General features: G+C 36.4%; 1 protein-coding gene across 4 annotated transcripts in view; it reads right to left on the bottom strand.

Annotated features, from left to right (window-relative positions):
- Positions 1-418: 418 nt before the first annotated feature.
- The window catches only part of Asb5 (ankyrin repeat and SOCS box containing 5), a 46,525-nt gene continuing 31,546 nt past the window's right edge, over positions 419-15,397 (bottom strand). For 3 of the 4 annotated variants that reach the window (XM_041673794.1, XM_041673795.1, XM_041673796.1), the window contains 6 exons: positions 8,798-8,877; positions 6,083-6,190; positions 5,131-5,281; positions 4,836-4,970; positions 2,460-2,651; positions 419-1,020 (listed from right to left, as the gene is read on the bottom strand). In XM_041673794.1, the coding sequence (XP_041529728.1) occupies positions 893-1,020; positions 2,460-2,651; positions 4,836-4,970; positions 5,131-5,281; positions 6,083-6,190; positions 8,798-8,877 (794 nt within the window). In that variant the 3' untranslated portion in view covers positions 419-892. Of the gene's footprint in view, positions 1,021-2,459; positions 2,652-4,835; positions 4,971-5,130; positions 5,282-6,082; positions 6,191-8,797; positions 8,878-12,007; positions 12,146-15,397 lie in introns of those variants that run through there. The other variant, XM_041673797.1, reaches the window with a different exon arrangement.

The following is a 15,397-nucleotide window of genomic DNA, read 5'->3' as shown; positions in this document are numbered from 1 at the left end:
AGGGATTCACTTATCAAGAGAGTGACCCAGTCACTTAAAGTGTAAACCCTACGGAGTTAAGGAGTCCTGGTACCCACTCTTCTGGGACAGTTATCGCCGAACTCATTCATTGTATGAATGTAACTCATGACTTCGTCACTGAGACATAAGGTCTGTTTTCTTCAGTCTGCTATTGTGACAGTCTTTGAACTAGCAGAAAAGTACAGTAACATCTGGAAGCACTGACGTCAGACCTTGTGAAACATCTCTTGAGAAGGTCTATAAATAGCCCTCACAGGTGTTGAACCTCCCACATCTGTTGCGTGGGCAGGACTAACTGTAGGTCCTTCTGTCACTTAGTCTACCACAAGACTATGAAACCAAATTGGAGCTCTGTACAGAGGAGGAAAGACTGATCATTACAACAGCAAGTGTATAATTCATCTTTATTTCAAAAAGCATATTAGTTGCTCTAAAATTTTTGTCAATATTAAAAATATAGAGATAACCAATGTAGTAGCTGAAATTACAGTAAGCCCATTATTTGAAGACTACAGATTCTTCAAAATGTAACACAGTATGAAATTTATTATTGAATTAAAAATTTAGTAAAAGTCTGTAATTTTTCTGCTCTATAATAAAAAACATAAAATGAATAATATTCATATTCCCCTAAGTCAAGAAGGTAAACTGAGATTGCTAACATAGTATAGATATTTTAAACATATTATAGTTCAAAAGACCACAAAAATTCATAAATAGTACTAGTGAGTATTCTTCAATGCAACTCTGTTGAGATTCCACTGCTTACTTAGGTGAACTATGCTTGCCTTCACCCATATCAATCTATATTTTAAAAAGAAAATGAAATATAAAGTTTTGATTTTCAAAGAATGTAAAACTATTTACTGTGTTATCGATACTGTATGAAATTCTGCAGCAACGTTGGTAACTGGAGCTGGGAGAGAAGATGCAACCTTTGTCTTCCTATGTAGTTGCGGATACAGAGTCGACAGAGTTGGCAAAGAGAACTTGGGGTAGCTACAAGAAGACATCGACATAGTTATTAAAAAATGAATTTTTATATGTGATAAGCTATATTAAATAAAAGCATAAAACAGTAAATTAATTTGGCTAATGACACGTTTTTCATTATTTATATTGCCTTTATTTGTGAGATCTTGAGCTATGTCTCATGACTGAATGTACCATACATGTTCTTTAAATCATAACAGTCTTCAAATTGTTGGAGAGGTCGCTCAGCAGTTAAGAGCACTTGCTCCTCCTACAGAGGACTTGAGTTCACTTCCCAGCACCCACAGTATGCAATGGTTGACAAAAGTCCTTAACTCCCACTCCAGGGGATCTGGTACTCTCTTCTGGCTTTTGCAGGTACCAGGCATGCAGTGCACTTGCATGCAAGCTGACAAAACACTCACACATACAAAATACAAATACATAGTAACATTCATAATTATCTTGTAGATTATTAAAATTCTTGCTTCACAGAATTTTTAGAACAAATTCTTATCTTTAAAGGAGATCTAACTCAAGAACCAAGATATAGATCACAAAGGCAAACTTTTAAATTAAAGTTACATTCTGAACTAACGTTTATAAAAGTTTCTTGATAAAAGTCTTAAAGGGAAAAAAACCTCTTTCCTTATTATGTATCTACAATACACTAGAGAACATGCACCATGCCTTATAAAATGGGGCATGAATGGGTTGGGGATGGAGCTCAGTTGCAGACTGCTTGCCTAGAACAGATGGAGTTCTGGTTTGCTCCACAGCACTACACGAACTAGGCTTGGTGGCACATGTCTATAATCCTAGCACTTGTGAGGCACAGTCAGAGAATTAATTTTCAAGGTTGTCCTTAGCTATCTAGTGAGTTCAAGGCCACCATAAGATACAGAAAACCATACCAAAAAAACAACAACCAAATCCCCAAAAGTTATAGGGGAGCCAGAAGGGATCTGGGGGATTTAGCTGCTTGGAAATGTGACTCATTGGTAGAGAACTGGCCTAGTATGTGCTGGTGTGCTTTGTGCTAGATCTAAGGCTCAGTTACTTAGTTCTCAGGTTTGTTGTTATTGTTTAAACATGAACAGAGATCTGCCTGTCTCTGCCTCCCGAGTGATAGGATTAAGGCCTATGCCACCATGCCATGTGCTCAAATATTTTTAAAAATAGTACATGTAAATAGAGATTGCATCAGAAAATGGCATATTATTTATTGTTGATACCAATTCAATATATTTTACTAAAGGAAAATAAAAGTTTAGATTCAATAAAAATCTTAAAATTGTCATATTTTCCTAACATAGAGCCCAAGTTGAATTCTTTGGTTCCTACAACAAACACTTGAAATTTTAATGTCATTGCTACTTCATATGGTAACAAGGCACTTTCACTTTCATCTGTTTGGGGGGAAGTAGATGTTTACATTTATAAACACTCCCAAATGTTCTCCCTACCTTCATGTTGAAGAAGCAGTCTCTCTACAGCACTGTTAGATGTCGCCATATCAACTGGCCGCAGAAGTTCTGTGTTCTTGGCATTGATGTCTGCTCCAAATTCTAGCAGCAAGTTCACAATTTCAGTACTGGGCTGCTGAGCAGCAGCGTGGAGTGGCGTGTCCCAATACTTGCCTTTGTGGACATCAGCACCTGTATGGAAGTAGACAGGAATGATCTCTGAAAAGCACTTATTACATGGGTAGTTACCTTTGCAGGTAAAAGAGTGGCAGACAACTTGGGGAAGGGTACATAAAGTATATTTATTGGTGATGAGCTGTTATATAAAATCTTAAACTTGCTACCTCTGGATATGGAGGTATACACATTAGTTATATTATTTTCAAATACTTTTCTGGGTATTTTTTTCTGACATCTAGAAATATGTCAGGAGACAGAGTCTTTTAATTTTGAAAAGGTTCTTATTTATTATAACGGTATGTGTGTGTGCACGCGCGCACACTTGAGATGTGTGTGTGTAGGTGTGGATGCCATCCATAGGGTGCATGTTTTGGCCACAGGACAGCATCAAGGAGTCAGTTCTCTCCCTCCATCTTCACATGGTCTCCAGGGATTGAATTCAGATCATCAGACTTGCAAGGCAAGTGTCCTTGCACAGTGAGCCATCTCACCAGCCTACAAGCATTGTTCAGTCGCACACACATACTTTTATCATAGACAATAGTTCTTAAAGTTATTTGGAATAATATTGATTTCATTATTTTCATTTAAGGCAAGAAAACTTGTTGGTTTCTTTGAGAACTCATGAATATCAACATGTGAATGATTTAGGTGAAATGTATATAAATTAGCCTGCCAATTTTCAGTCAGTAAATTCATAAAGACTAAACCTCTGTAGTGGAAAAACACTTCAATGATATCTGCGTAAAACCTCAAACTTTTGAACATGTTCTCCTTGAAAAACTTAAGCTTATATACAAATTTTCTACTGCTTGGTTATTCATCTTAGCCCAAGTCTGGAACATAAGGGTCATTCAGTGATTGCAGGTGATATAAGTAGGTAATAGCTAATGCTATAAAAGTTTATTAATATTATTGTCTAGTATATAAATGGTTAGAAACCAAGAAATGTCTACTAACAAAAGTCATACGTGCTTTCTGAGTCAGCCTTCTGATAGTTTGTAAAATTACCCATACCCATAAGAATCAGTTCACATAAGTTTATTCATAGCTCTTTTGTGCTTTCAACCTTCAGGAGATATAACTGCTTTCGGTATTCTTAAACAAATATAAAGTATCTAGTCAAGAAATGTCTGTTGGCCAAATTTCCATAAAGAAATCACAAACTTCATTGGGATGATCAACTTTATGAGAGGAAAGGAGCCTGAAAATAGCAACCCATTAATGATTGCTTACAACAATTTCCAATGTTCTTTAATATACATTAAAGTGTTTGGTGAAAAAAATTCTCAAAAACTGAAGATGGGTGATAAAACGTATATTGTATTAGTTACACCAAATTTATGATCAATTTTCTAGGAAATAATTTATCAATATTAACAGAATTCATGTTTACAATTCTATGTGCAATGTGAATAAAATAGGGCATGTGACGTCCTGCTCATAAGACATCTATAGGTCAGGTAAGACACTATGAGTAATGTGTCAAGGGGTTGCTAAAATTATATGTCTGAATATACCAGAAGTAAATAGTATATTTTAGTCACAAACAAAATAAATAGCACAAAACTCTAGGGTCTCATTCATGTATATCCTATGTACCTAGTACATGACAGAGAGGAACTCTGCTAGGGAAAATAGATGATGGTGGTGGGAGGCAGGGCACAAACCATCTCCAAAGAGTTTCCAGCTTTAATGTGGGAGACACCATCAAATTCTGAATGGGTTAGGATTGTTTCTCAAGGAGCAAAAACTGAGCTTTGAGGAACTTAGTGGGGAAGGCCATAAGCTTTTTCAAACAACAGGTCAAAAAGTCCAAAGTCTGGGACAGTCTATGGGTTTTTCAATGGTAGACAATAAGGTTATCCAGGTCCTCAGAGTCCCTAATATTTTGTGAGATTTCTTTACATACTTAGCAACATCATATTCAGTCTGGAGAATCTTATTTTTATGACTGATTACAAGGAACGTCTCAGTTATGTAACAAATGGTATTCTGACTCAGATGCAGCCCATAGAGAGTGTATACTCATCTATGAGCCTTGAAGTATTCTCATCAAATGTGTTTCTTTAATTATTATATATGCAGAAGTGGTAATGTTTATAATAAGAACATTTTCACAATTAGATAAGACTTTTAAAAGAAGCTTAGCTGGACGAACAATTATCTACAAGCATGGAGAGAATGGAGAAGTACCAGCATAAAGAAGCTTCCAGACGCAGTGGAATTGCTGTGACATACAAGCCACATACAGAGGAGTTCCCAGGTGAGGAATGTCTTGGTCAACATCGATACCCCAGGCCATCAGAATATCGAGACATTCATGGTGCCCTGCCAACACAATAAAAGACAGCTTTACTTTTTGTTAATGTTCTCTCTTGAGCTTTTACCTCACCTCATGTTTTCCAGGGACGTATAATTCATTGAAATACACATAGGAGTATGCACAACTGGGGATAGTTTCCCTTTTTGACTTAACCCAATAACTAACCTTTACTCGCAGCCTCATGTGTTGGGGATGGAAAACAGGACTCCAGTTGGGCTTTGGCACCATATTCCAAAAGAAGTTCTGCACAGCTTGCACTGCCTTGTGAGCATGCGTTGAACAAGGGAGTTACACCGTCTATCGTGATTGCATTTGCCTAAACAGAACCCGGAATCGGAGAACGAGATGATTCATGAATCATGCAGGACTAAGGAACTTGTTGATGCATTGCTCAAAGCTACATGACTTGATAATTGGGAAGTGTGCACTGTAAATGCGACAACGTGCATTTCCTTCATAGACATCAATGAGACAAGCTTTACACCTTCAACATGAGGTGCGAGAACAGTCACAGGAATGGACACCCTGCTACTGTTCATTGAAAAGTCAATATTCAAATAGAGAAGTCACACAAAATCAACAAGTCAAAAAAGGAAGAAGCAAGTAATAGCGAAGGAAATGATAAGGCCACTTTACTAGTGGATATTTCAATGTGGTATCGATTTTATTCTGAGATTTGTATGTATATGTGTATGTACTTATGTATGTATGTATGTATTTTGAGAGGATCTATGGTTTTATCCAACTTACTATATAACTCCTCATTACCCTGCCTCCAAAGATCCAGGAATACAAGTATGCACCATAGCTATTATTTCTGAGAAGTTTTTTTGAAACTTGTACAGAAAACAAGCAAAGATGCAAGATACAGATGGTCATCTGTTGTTATTTTGATTCACAAAAACAGAAAATCTAAAGATCATCAATGCACTGTTCTACACAATGACTGGGATTCCTCCGCAGGTTTCTTGAGAAGGCAGAGGCAGTCCTAGGGCATTGTTTGTATTCTTGTGTCTTCAATACTTACTGCTAAGAAAGAAGGAAAGGAAAATAAAATGAGAACTTTTGTTCTCTTGGTCAGTAGATGTGAAGTTCTTAACTTCGTGTTAGTACTTACATTAGCTCCAGCTTCCAGAAGAGTCCTTGCACATGCCACATGATCTCCCAGGCAAGCTTCGTGGAGGGGGGTGACATGGTCTATGGTTACTGCATTTACATTATAACCCTAGAGTGAGACAAGAAGGTATACAATGTCATCCCGCCATCCCTGTAAATGTCACGGAGCTTGTTTAAAGACTAAAGGATCTAATCAGTGTAGCAGCTGAGTCAGCTGTTGAAACTCTTTAGTCTCCTCCTCTAGTTATGCACAGTATGCATGTTAAGTCACTATAAATGTCATCTGACCATGTTCTGGAGCCCTTTAATTTCAGCTAGTCATTATTCTGTCTTCACGTCAACATTTTAAAGCTTTTTTTGTGATATTTTTCTGTGTCAACTGCCTACTTAATACCCTGTATCTCATTTTTACTTATAATTCTGTCCTGGAGCTTTTAAGAGGAAAAGTCTAACTGACTGAAGTAAACCACTTTGGTGCAGGATGAGTTTATGGTTATATTCCTACTGTTTCTTGTCAGCCTGCTCTGCTTCTTCCTTGTGAAAATATAACAAATTGTGTGGCCAGCTGTCGCCTCGCTCCTGCCGGAGCCCCAGTCAACCAGCCTCCCCTATGTGACAGCGTGAGTCCAAACAAACCCTTCCCCCCCTCCAGTGACTTCTTGTAGGACAGTTGGTGTCAATAATGAGAAAAGTAACTACTATAAATCAATTATTCTGTTTTGCCCAGCAACAGTGAATACATGTGCTGGAATGTCATACTATATTCAATAAATATGCACAATTATTAAGTGTTAGTAAAATTTTAAATGTATGACATGGAAAAGTTAGCTACATTGGTTTGGTCATTATACATTATATACACATTTTACTACACTGTGCCTGTAAACACATAATCATTATAATGTGTCCCTTTAATGACACAATTGAGGTTTAAAAACACTGCCATTATTATAGCAGCATTACCTAATAATGCTAAGTATTTTGTTAATTGATTCTGGCACATTTTCTTTAAAGTTCATTTTCTTAAGATCTTTGGTGGGGTATTGGTTCTCTATTTTTTTATTTTATAGAATTAAAGACTTTTTATAAAAATCATAAAATCAATGGCCAATTCCAGACTGAAAAAATAAATGTTTGTAAATTGATTTATGAATGTGTCATGAAATAGCTATTCATTTAATAGATATGATTGAGTTATACAGTAAGGTTGAGAACTCTGTCCTGAAAATTAGATTTGCGTTTAAAGCATGACTCACAATAATCATGATAATTGGAACAAATATTCTGAGTTCTAAATTTAGGGTGGTCATGAGAGTTAAATGGGATAATACGTTTATGGCAATTATTACTGTTCCCAGTGAGTGGAAAATATGAGATTTCATTTAATTCTCTATCTTAATAAGCATTGTGCTCTAATTAAGCTGATAATATCAGACTAAATCATATAAAATTATTAGGATGTAAGACTCTTTGCCTTCTGGAGATCATTAATAATTCATGGTTTATTATTGTTAATTTTACTAAGAACTTTATATGAAGTTTCAAGGCAAGATCTTAGCATAGAGTGTCATAAACTGTCACAGGGGAACACATGGAGGCACAGGCATAGACAATCTCAGTGTATCTTGTTGCTAGAAAGTCAAATTTTTATCAACTCTGTCCTTAACGTTTTCATGATTTCAAATTCCTAGTAACCGATCTTGTTTGAGGAGATGTGGCCACATGCTAGTGTGACCCAATGATGGACGCATGTGAGAGGGAGCTGCGGGAGCCTCTCCCTCCTCAGGGTTGGCATCATCTGTGGGGAGGAGACACACTGGGAAACACTGGGACTGTCATCCTCTGAAAGCATTATGTGACCCTCTCTAGGGGATTAGCCTTTGAAACCACTGACCTTTTTACACAGGTCCTCCCTCCACCCTGAAGTGATGAGTAAAACAGTCACATGGCTGTCACAGGACTGGACACTCCAAGGGAACACCTTGGACACATCTTCATGTGACAGGTGAGAAACTGAAACTTGGGTAGGCTGTGGCTGCGTCAAGTGTCCGGTGTTGTTCCAACTATGTTGTTAGAAACCTTCCTTTCTCATAACCATCTGAGAAATTCCTTTCTCTGTGACACTGGGAATCACTAATGCCCTGAGTATACATTACAGTCAGACTGGAAGCTGATAATATGTAATGCACTGATTCAAGCTTAGCCACTTCTGTTTGCAGGAGGAATCTATGCTTTCTCTCTCTGCTCCCTCTGATGAAGTATAGGAATAGCATTCTACTGACTTCACAGGCAGTTCACCATGGTATTTCATAAAAGACCACAATGTAAAATATGCTGCTTAAACATCTGGTCTGCCTACCCCTTTGGAGACATGTGACTGAACTAAGTCTATAGTTAGCTGTACATACTACATAAAAATACACATATTTAGAATGCTTAATAAGAAACACATAAATGCAATAACTAATTTCTAAAATCCATATTACTGTTCAACTATACTACAAGAGAAATTTGAAATAGGAAGACATAGCATTATGACAAAATACTCAGGAAAGAATTTCAAAAGTAAAACAGAAACTAATGTCTTATCTGATACAAGTTATAAAGAAGGAGCAGTAGTAACATTTAAGAAAGTTTATTTCAAAGGGATTTGCTTTGACAGTGGTCTGTGCTCATTCGAAGGGAGCTTATTTTGAAGTATAATGTAATAGTTTACTTGTGATAATAGTGTCCTCAGAGCAAGAAGTCGACCTTGGCTTGCAGCTTCATGGAGTGGTGATCGATCTGCCCAGGAGCCTGTAAAAACGAATGACAAGATCCTGTGGGTCAACATAAACTCTATGAGGTTCAATGTAAATTATTCACATCCAGCATTTAACAAAGTGACCCAGTGACTGATCCCATATTTTAAAAAACTTTAAAAAACTTAGCTGAAGTATCCCGCTAGTGAATGTGTAAATGCAGAGGGCTGTATTTGCCCTAGAATTGACTTACAGAAGACTTACACTATCTACTAAGTAATCAACCAAAAAGTATGGGACACACAAAAGGTCCAAAGTTTGAACTACAAGCTTTTTCGTATATAAGCACAAATGATGTACTTATTGGATTTTTAGTAGTGTTAAGAGCCAAACCCACGGCTTCACACTCTGAGCCTGCCTTATTATCTCTCCTAACCCCAGCCTTCAGATTCTCCTGGTCCTGGTGTGTATGAGCTTCAAAATGCTTAAGAAGGACAAGTAGGTGAGCCCCAAGTCTGAGTCATGGCATAGCCTTGATAGGTCCCAGAAAGGTGTTATCAAAGGGGACACAGAGTCAACTATTTTGGAAATGGTGCCAATATTGTCAAAGGCCCACTGGTAGATCACGCTTGTGTATTAGGTGTGGGTAAACCAGGGCACTTATCTTCCAACCTAGATGTCATGCCCCTCAATTTCCTCTTCTCAGGTGTTTCTTATACCCCACCCATTAGGAAAAGAGGTCTTCGTGCATGAGCTCTCCTCCCCCTCTCTTCAAGAGACACATCAACTGCTTCTCTCTCTCTCTCTCTCTCTCTCTCTCTCTCTCTCTCTCTCTCTTTCTCTCTCTCTGAGGGTCAGGGTCAGTCAAGCAGTTAGAAAGTGTGCTGGACTGGTTCACCATGATTCCTGCAGTTAAAACAGCCCCAGTCCTGTATATATTGGTTTAATTTACTGGATATTAAAGTTAATAATATAGGATTTAAAGTGATTAAATAAGGAGGCTATGTGTGCCAGAAAACATTTATTTAAATAAAATTTAAGAAACGAAACCAAAACTGACTAAAAATATTCATAAAATAGTAAAACTATGAATACTAATATCTATCTTCCATCTAATTCTCTTCCCTTATTAAATCCATAGGATAGAAAAACACACACATTTTAAGGCCACCAATTAATTTTACTTCATAAATTGATATAGTCAGTTGGATATTGGTCAACAATGCACGTTTTATGAAATTCCTATCTAAACTTTATTTATATAATGAAATTATTAGTGATTTAAGTACAGAAGAATGCTGTATTTTAGAAATGACTTCATTATTTCCCCCGTTTAAAGAATTCAAAAGTCCTCTTGATTCTACCTGTGTATCATAATCTTTCCACAAACTGACCAGAACCCTGTAAATGATACCTAAATAATTCCACTGAATACAGTCTGGGTACACATGACAAGGAAAAATAAGTAAGCACACGAGCCTGACACAAAGTGTTGAGGTCACTGGCCACACAGCAAAATCTTTACATCTAAAGACAAAAGAGGATTTTACTGAAAATGGAAATACTAAGGTAGAGGGGGCAAGAGTGCCTTTTTTTCTCTCCTGTTTACCTGCAAATCACAGTGGTCACAGTTAATATTAAAGAGTGCACTATGTGAATGACACCAGTCTAAGCCCTTTACCTGCTGTCTAAACACTTTACCTGTGTGAGCACCCACATACACGCACACTAACGCACACCCAGGCACATACAACTTTCACAAAAAGAAAGAAAGGGCTGATGAGGAGCCCATCGGGGTAAGGGTGCTTTGTCAGCTTGAGTTGGATCCCTGGAACGCAGATGGTTGAAGGGGACAACCAACTCCCCCTAATTGTCTTCTGACCCCCGTAATGTGTGCTGTGACCAATATTCCAGGGTGAAACGTGATACCTAACAAATCATCCACATTGGTTTATTCTGTCACTGAAAATTTAATGCAAAATGAAATGCCTGAGCACTTCAAATGTAGATCAGTTCTTACTGTGAATATTCAAGCAAGAAAATATGAAAATTATGTTACCTTTCAAAATAGATTGTCACTACATTCAGTTTCATCAACAGAGAGGTAGGGAATCACTGAGTCTCAAATCAAAAATGCTTAGATATATGATTGAATTCAATCATGATATTTACAATGTCAGTTTTTTAGTTCCTAACTAATGATGTAATAAAGTTCAGCATTTTTTATTTATTCTAACAACAGACACTAAATAATGTGATTCTACTTCATTATGACTACACATTTTACAACTGTTGCTGTGTAAGACAACTGAATGATAAGATTGACAAAGGCCTAGAAAAATTATCTTTGAAGTTTATTTTAGGCCCAAACCTTCCCAGCATCATGAAGGCCTTTAAGAATCAGCAAAGCTAAAAAGGTTTACAGCAGAGGGATCCTCCACAGTCCTTCCAGCAAGCTCTCTGCATTCTAACGATGGGTTCACCTTATTGACTGTACTGATGCTCACAACAGCTGGTTCCAGCTTGAAAACAATAAGTAACTGCATTACACTTTTTCTTCATGAATTCATCAAGTAATTAATCAACAAAGGACTCAATCTATGAAAGAAATTATCTATAAATATACACATCGCCTTATACAAAAATTATTTGTTTCAAATTGTTCTATTTCAAAATGTCTTCACCCATCCCTGCTTTTTTCTGTTAGTATCAGAAATTTAGCAATACAAATATCTATTCAAATATATTCAATGTTAAATATCATACTTCTCCATATGTACATGCTTTATATTATTTTTCAAGATCAAACAAGATAAAAATAACTTAATATATAACTATTTTGTAGTATTTAAAATTTTTACACTTTGTGTATCTAGGATCAAAGGGAAAATCCTTTGAAAAATGTTTATCTTACTCATCCAAATAAATTATCAGTATGGAATTTATTTTTTTACAAAATGTAACTTTCATCATGCTAATCAAATTCATACTGCTACAGTGTCTGGAGCTATGCAGGGGTGACTGTCTATATTTAGAAATAGCACTAGTTCCCTGACATCGGGTTTATTATTACAGGGTAAGCGCCTGCTCTTAAATATCACATTGCAAGAGCAAAAAAATTCATGATTTCATATCTATATCTGTATCTCTATATATACACAGTTTCGTAAAGATCTATACCATACCTAAGTCACCGTCTCCCCATGGCACTTCAAGCCAGCCGCTGCTGAGGTAAATTCGGCTCATCTTTTTTTAGCAGCATGAGAAAAAATCCCTTGTCGTTTACTAGCTGTGCTCAGCCATTTTAAGGAGCTGAAATATCCTTGTAATATGATGACTTGTTGTTTAGAACATCCGAATTATCTTCAAAATTCTATTTTTCTAGTTGATTGCCCTCTTTGAGAAATAGTAACCCTAAATTATTTTTATCCTTAAGACCATGGATCCTGTATTGAAAACAAAAGCATTTTACTTTTACTTCTGTCCCTGGCTACGGTGACATCATGTTGTTATTTAGATAGTCTTTGCCTGTTCCAATTCTTAGCCCCATCAATATCGTGACAATTGGACTCACTGAAGAGCTGACTTAGCAATGATATGGAGGACTTGGGCGTTTGGGTACTCTGGCTTTTTTTTTTTTAAAAAAAATATTTTCCCAAATATGAATTGCACCACACTTACCTCAAACAAGAAATTATAATCATGAGAATAACAGTAGCATTTTTCATGTGACCTTTTCATTTTTATGGGAAATGTTGAGGCATTTTATAACTCCCCTTAGTTATAAGATATTAAATCAACTGTTTTCTTTGCAATCGATGCAGATTCACTATGAATCCAAGGCAACTTAAGTTTAGGACCATAACTGACAAGAATCCTTTGTAAAACTCTGTAACTTAAGAACTTAAATACACCCCTAAACATGTAGGCTCCAGGCCCAAGATTTTTTGGTTCCTCTCTCACAAGTTTACAAATAAGTCACCAGGCATTTAATGAGCTCTGTTGTATATACAAACAACCAGATTAACAGATATTCTTGAGGACATGTTTAGTAAGATGGAAATAATGTGCCGTCAAAACTAGTGTCTTCAAGAACAGAGACTGACCTTATCTTTCTATTCCTATCACCACTACGAAATTTTTCTTATAATAATATTAGCACAGCCATAGCTGGACTCTCCATGGTTATAGAAGAATACACTGAATTACATGAAGATGCAACTTATTCTAATTAGTTTTTATTGTTCGCTATGAACCATTCATTATCTTGTAAGACAGCCTCTGCTTATGGGGTTGGACAGAATTAGAAAAACTAAGCAAATAAGACAAACAAAATGCATGTCACCCTTTATCTTAAGGAACTGAATAAAGTTTGCAGTGTCTTCACTGATCAGTTTCTTCTAAATGTATCCCAAATCAAGAGAAATGACTTTAAATATTTTTTCTAAAAGAAGGCCTTAGTTTGAGGCAGATAATCTAATCATATCAATTTGCCCCTATAGATGAATGGTGCTGCCAGGAGAAATTCTTGATTTCAAAATCAAGCCTACATATATAACAACTTATGGGACCTTTGGAAGTCAGCACCTGAAAACAACGTTTTCTTAACGTCAAAAAGGAAGGTAATTCCAACTCCTAATGGGATTGAAGTCAGTATTAATAAAGAACTTAGCCTAATGCGATGACTGTTTGAATAAAACTTCCATAAATTTAATATTTTTATGTTTTTTCCTCAAGAACTTTTAGGTGCATATCATTTTTTAAAAGAAAAGTAAAGTGTTTTCCCAGTTTCTGAAATTTTTCACAGAGGAAAAAATATTTGACCATATAAGCAATAAAATTTCCACAGAAAACAGTTAAGATTCAGCTGTTGAGTTTATTAGAATCAAAGAAAGTTACATAATTATACTCAACCAACTTCAGGTCAATGTATCTTTAGACCATTATTACAAATCATTAAAGACCCTACTGGTTTCTTCCTAGCTGTCTGATCAGCATTGGAATTGAAAAACATTACTGATCATTTTTATGATTCTTGTTTATAATATCATACAAAACCAATGAAATGAAATAGTAAATTTCATTTGAAAACAAAACAGTGTAGGGATAAGTCCAACCCCTTAGGGGGCGTGTTTGCCTTGGGCTAATGTTTACCTATAAATCTGGCAAGCATGCTTGCAGCGCTTGCTTCTGCTTTCCTGGTCTCCGTGGGAACGGTGGTTCTGTAAGTCTATTTCCCCATTAAAGCTGTATATATTTTTACAATCTGTTTGCATTCATTTACGCCATTACAAAACAGTAATGTTATACTTTGATCTTCTTATTAAAATTTTTTCACACAATATATTTTGATCATAGTCATTCCCCTTCCCTGCTCTCCCAACTCTTCCCAGATGCTTCCCACCTACCCACCCACCTAATTTCATGTTTTCTCCATTCCCCCTTTAAAGACAAAAAGAAAGAAAAAACAAAGAAAAAAGCCCAAAAAGCAAAAAAAAGTCAAAATACAAACTAAAATTATTAGTATGACAGAAAATATCAAAGCCAAAAGTGCATATAGAAACCGTGACTCTATTTGAGGGCTGGTAAGATAGTGCTGTGGCTAAGCGCATTAGTTCTTGCAGAAGACCTGGTTTGGTTCCCGACACCCACATGATGGTTCACAGGCTTCCATAACTGTGGCTCAGAATATAAAACCCCCTCTTCTGATCTCCACAGGTACCAGACAAGCATATGTTACACATACATACATGCATGAAAAACTCTCACCAACCATGCACTTAAGATACATGTTTAAAAATTATTTAATGTTATACATTAACATAGGCTTTTGGTGTTAATGATCTTATAAACAAATAAATACATTAAGAGATTAACATCAGGCAAACTAGAAGCTTCCTGTGGTTTCCATTGGTCACCCATGGACATTTTGGTTCCTTTTTCTTATTATGTATGAGTAAATGTCAGGAAATGTCTTAGCAAATATAGAGAGAAATAGCTTTCTCGTGGTGTTTCAGTTTTGAATACTGGCTCCTAATTGTTCTCACAGTGAGTGCCTCTTACAAGAAACAAATTAGCTACATATAATGAACAGAAGAAGGAATAACTTATTTATGATTATGGAGCTCTATGTCATCAAACCTTTTTCATCTATCATCATAAATGAGATGAGTAGGTAAGGAATGGTCACAGTACCGGGACAGTCATCATGAGTATATAAACGAATAACTCCACAGCTAGAAGTCAGTCTGATTCCTCTAATAAATCTTAGTACCCACATTGGAACATTCATCCAGATAACGTTCTGACTTCTCAAAACATTTTTAAAAGCAAACTCATCATTTCCCGAAAAAGCAGCTACTTTTTGTTTTCCTTCTCCACTGGTTTAAACGGAATTCCCATACTAGCAAGTGGCCATAGTAACATAGTCTTAAAGCTAAGTCTTCGTTGTTCAAGAACCTCATACGCATTGACCATTCCTGTGTTTCTTTGATAGGAATCAACTTAGTGGCTCAGATGTTCTCTTTTCATTGCCTCCCCTCTATGTCAGACTGTGTCTTTCTGTCCACTAGCTC

Source organism: Microtus oregoni, unplaced genomic scaffold (assembly GCF_018167655.1).
Source record: "Microtus oregoni isolate MIOR12 unplaced genomic scaffold, Mior012 000024F_ref0000369, whole genome shotgun sequence".
NCBI lineage: Eukaryota > Metazoa > Chordata > Mammalia > Rodentia > Cricetidae > Microtus > Microtus oregoni.
The sequence above is the reverse complement of the archived record's forward strand: the minus strand, read 5'-3'. Positions and strand labels throughout refer to the sequence as shown.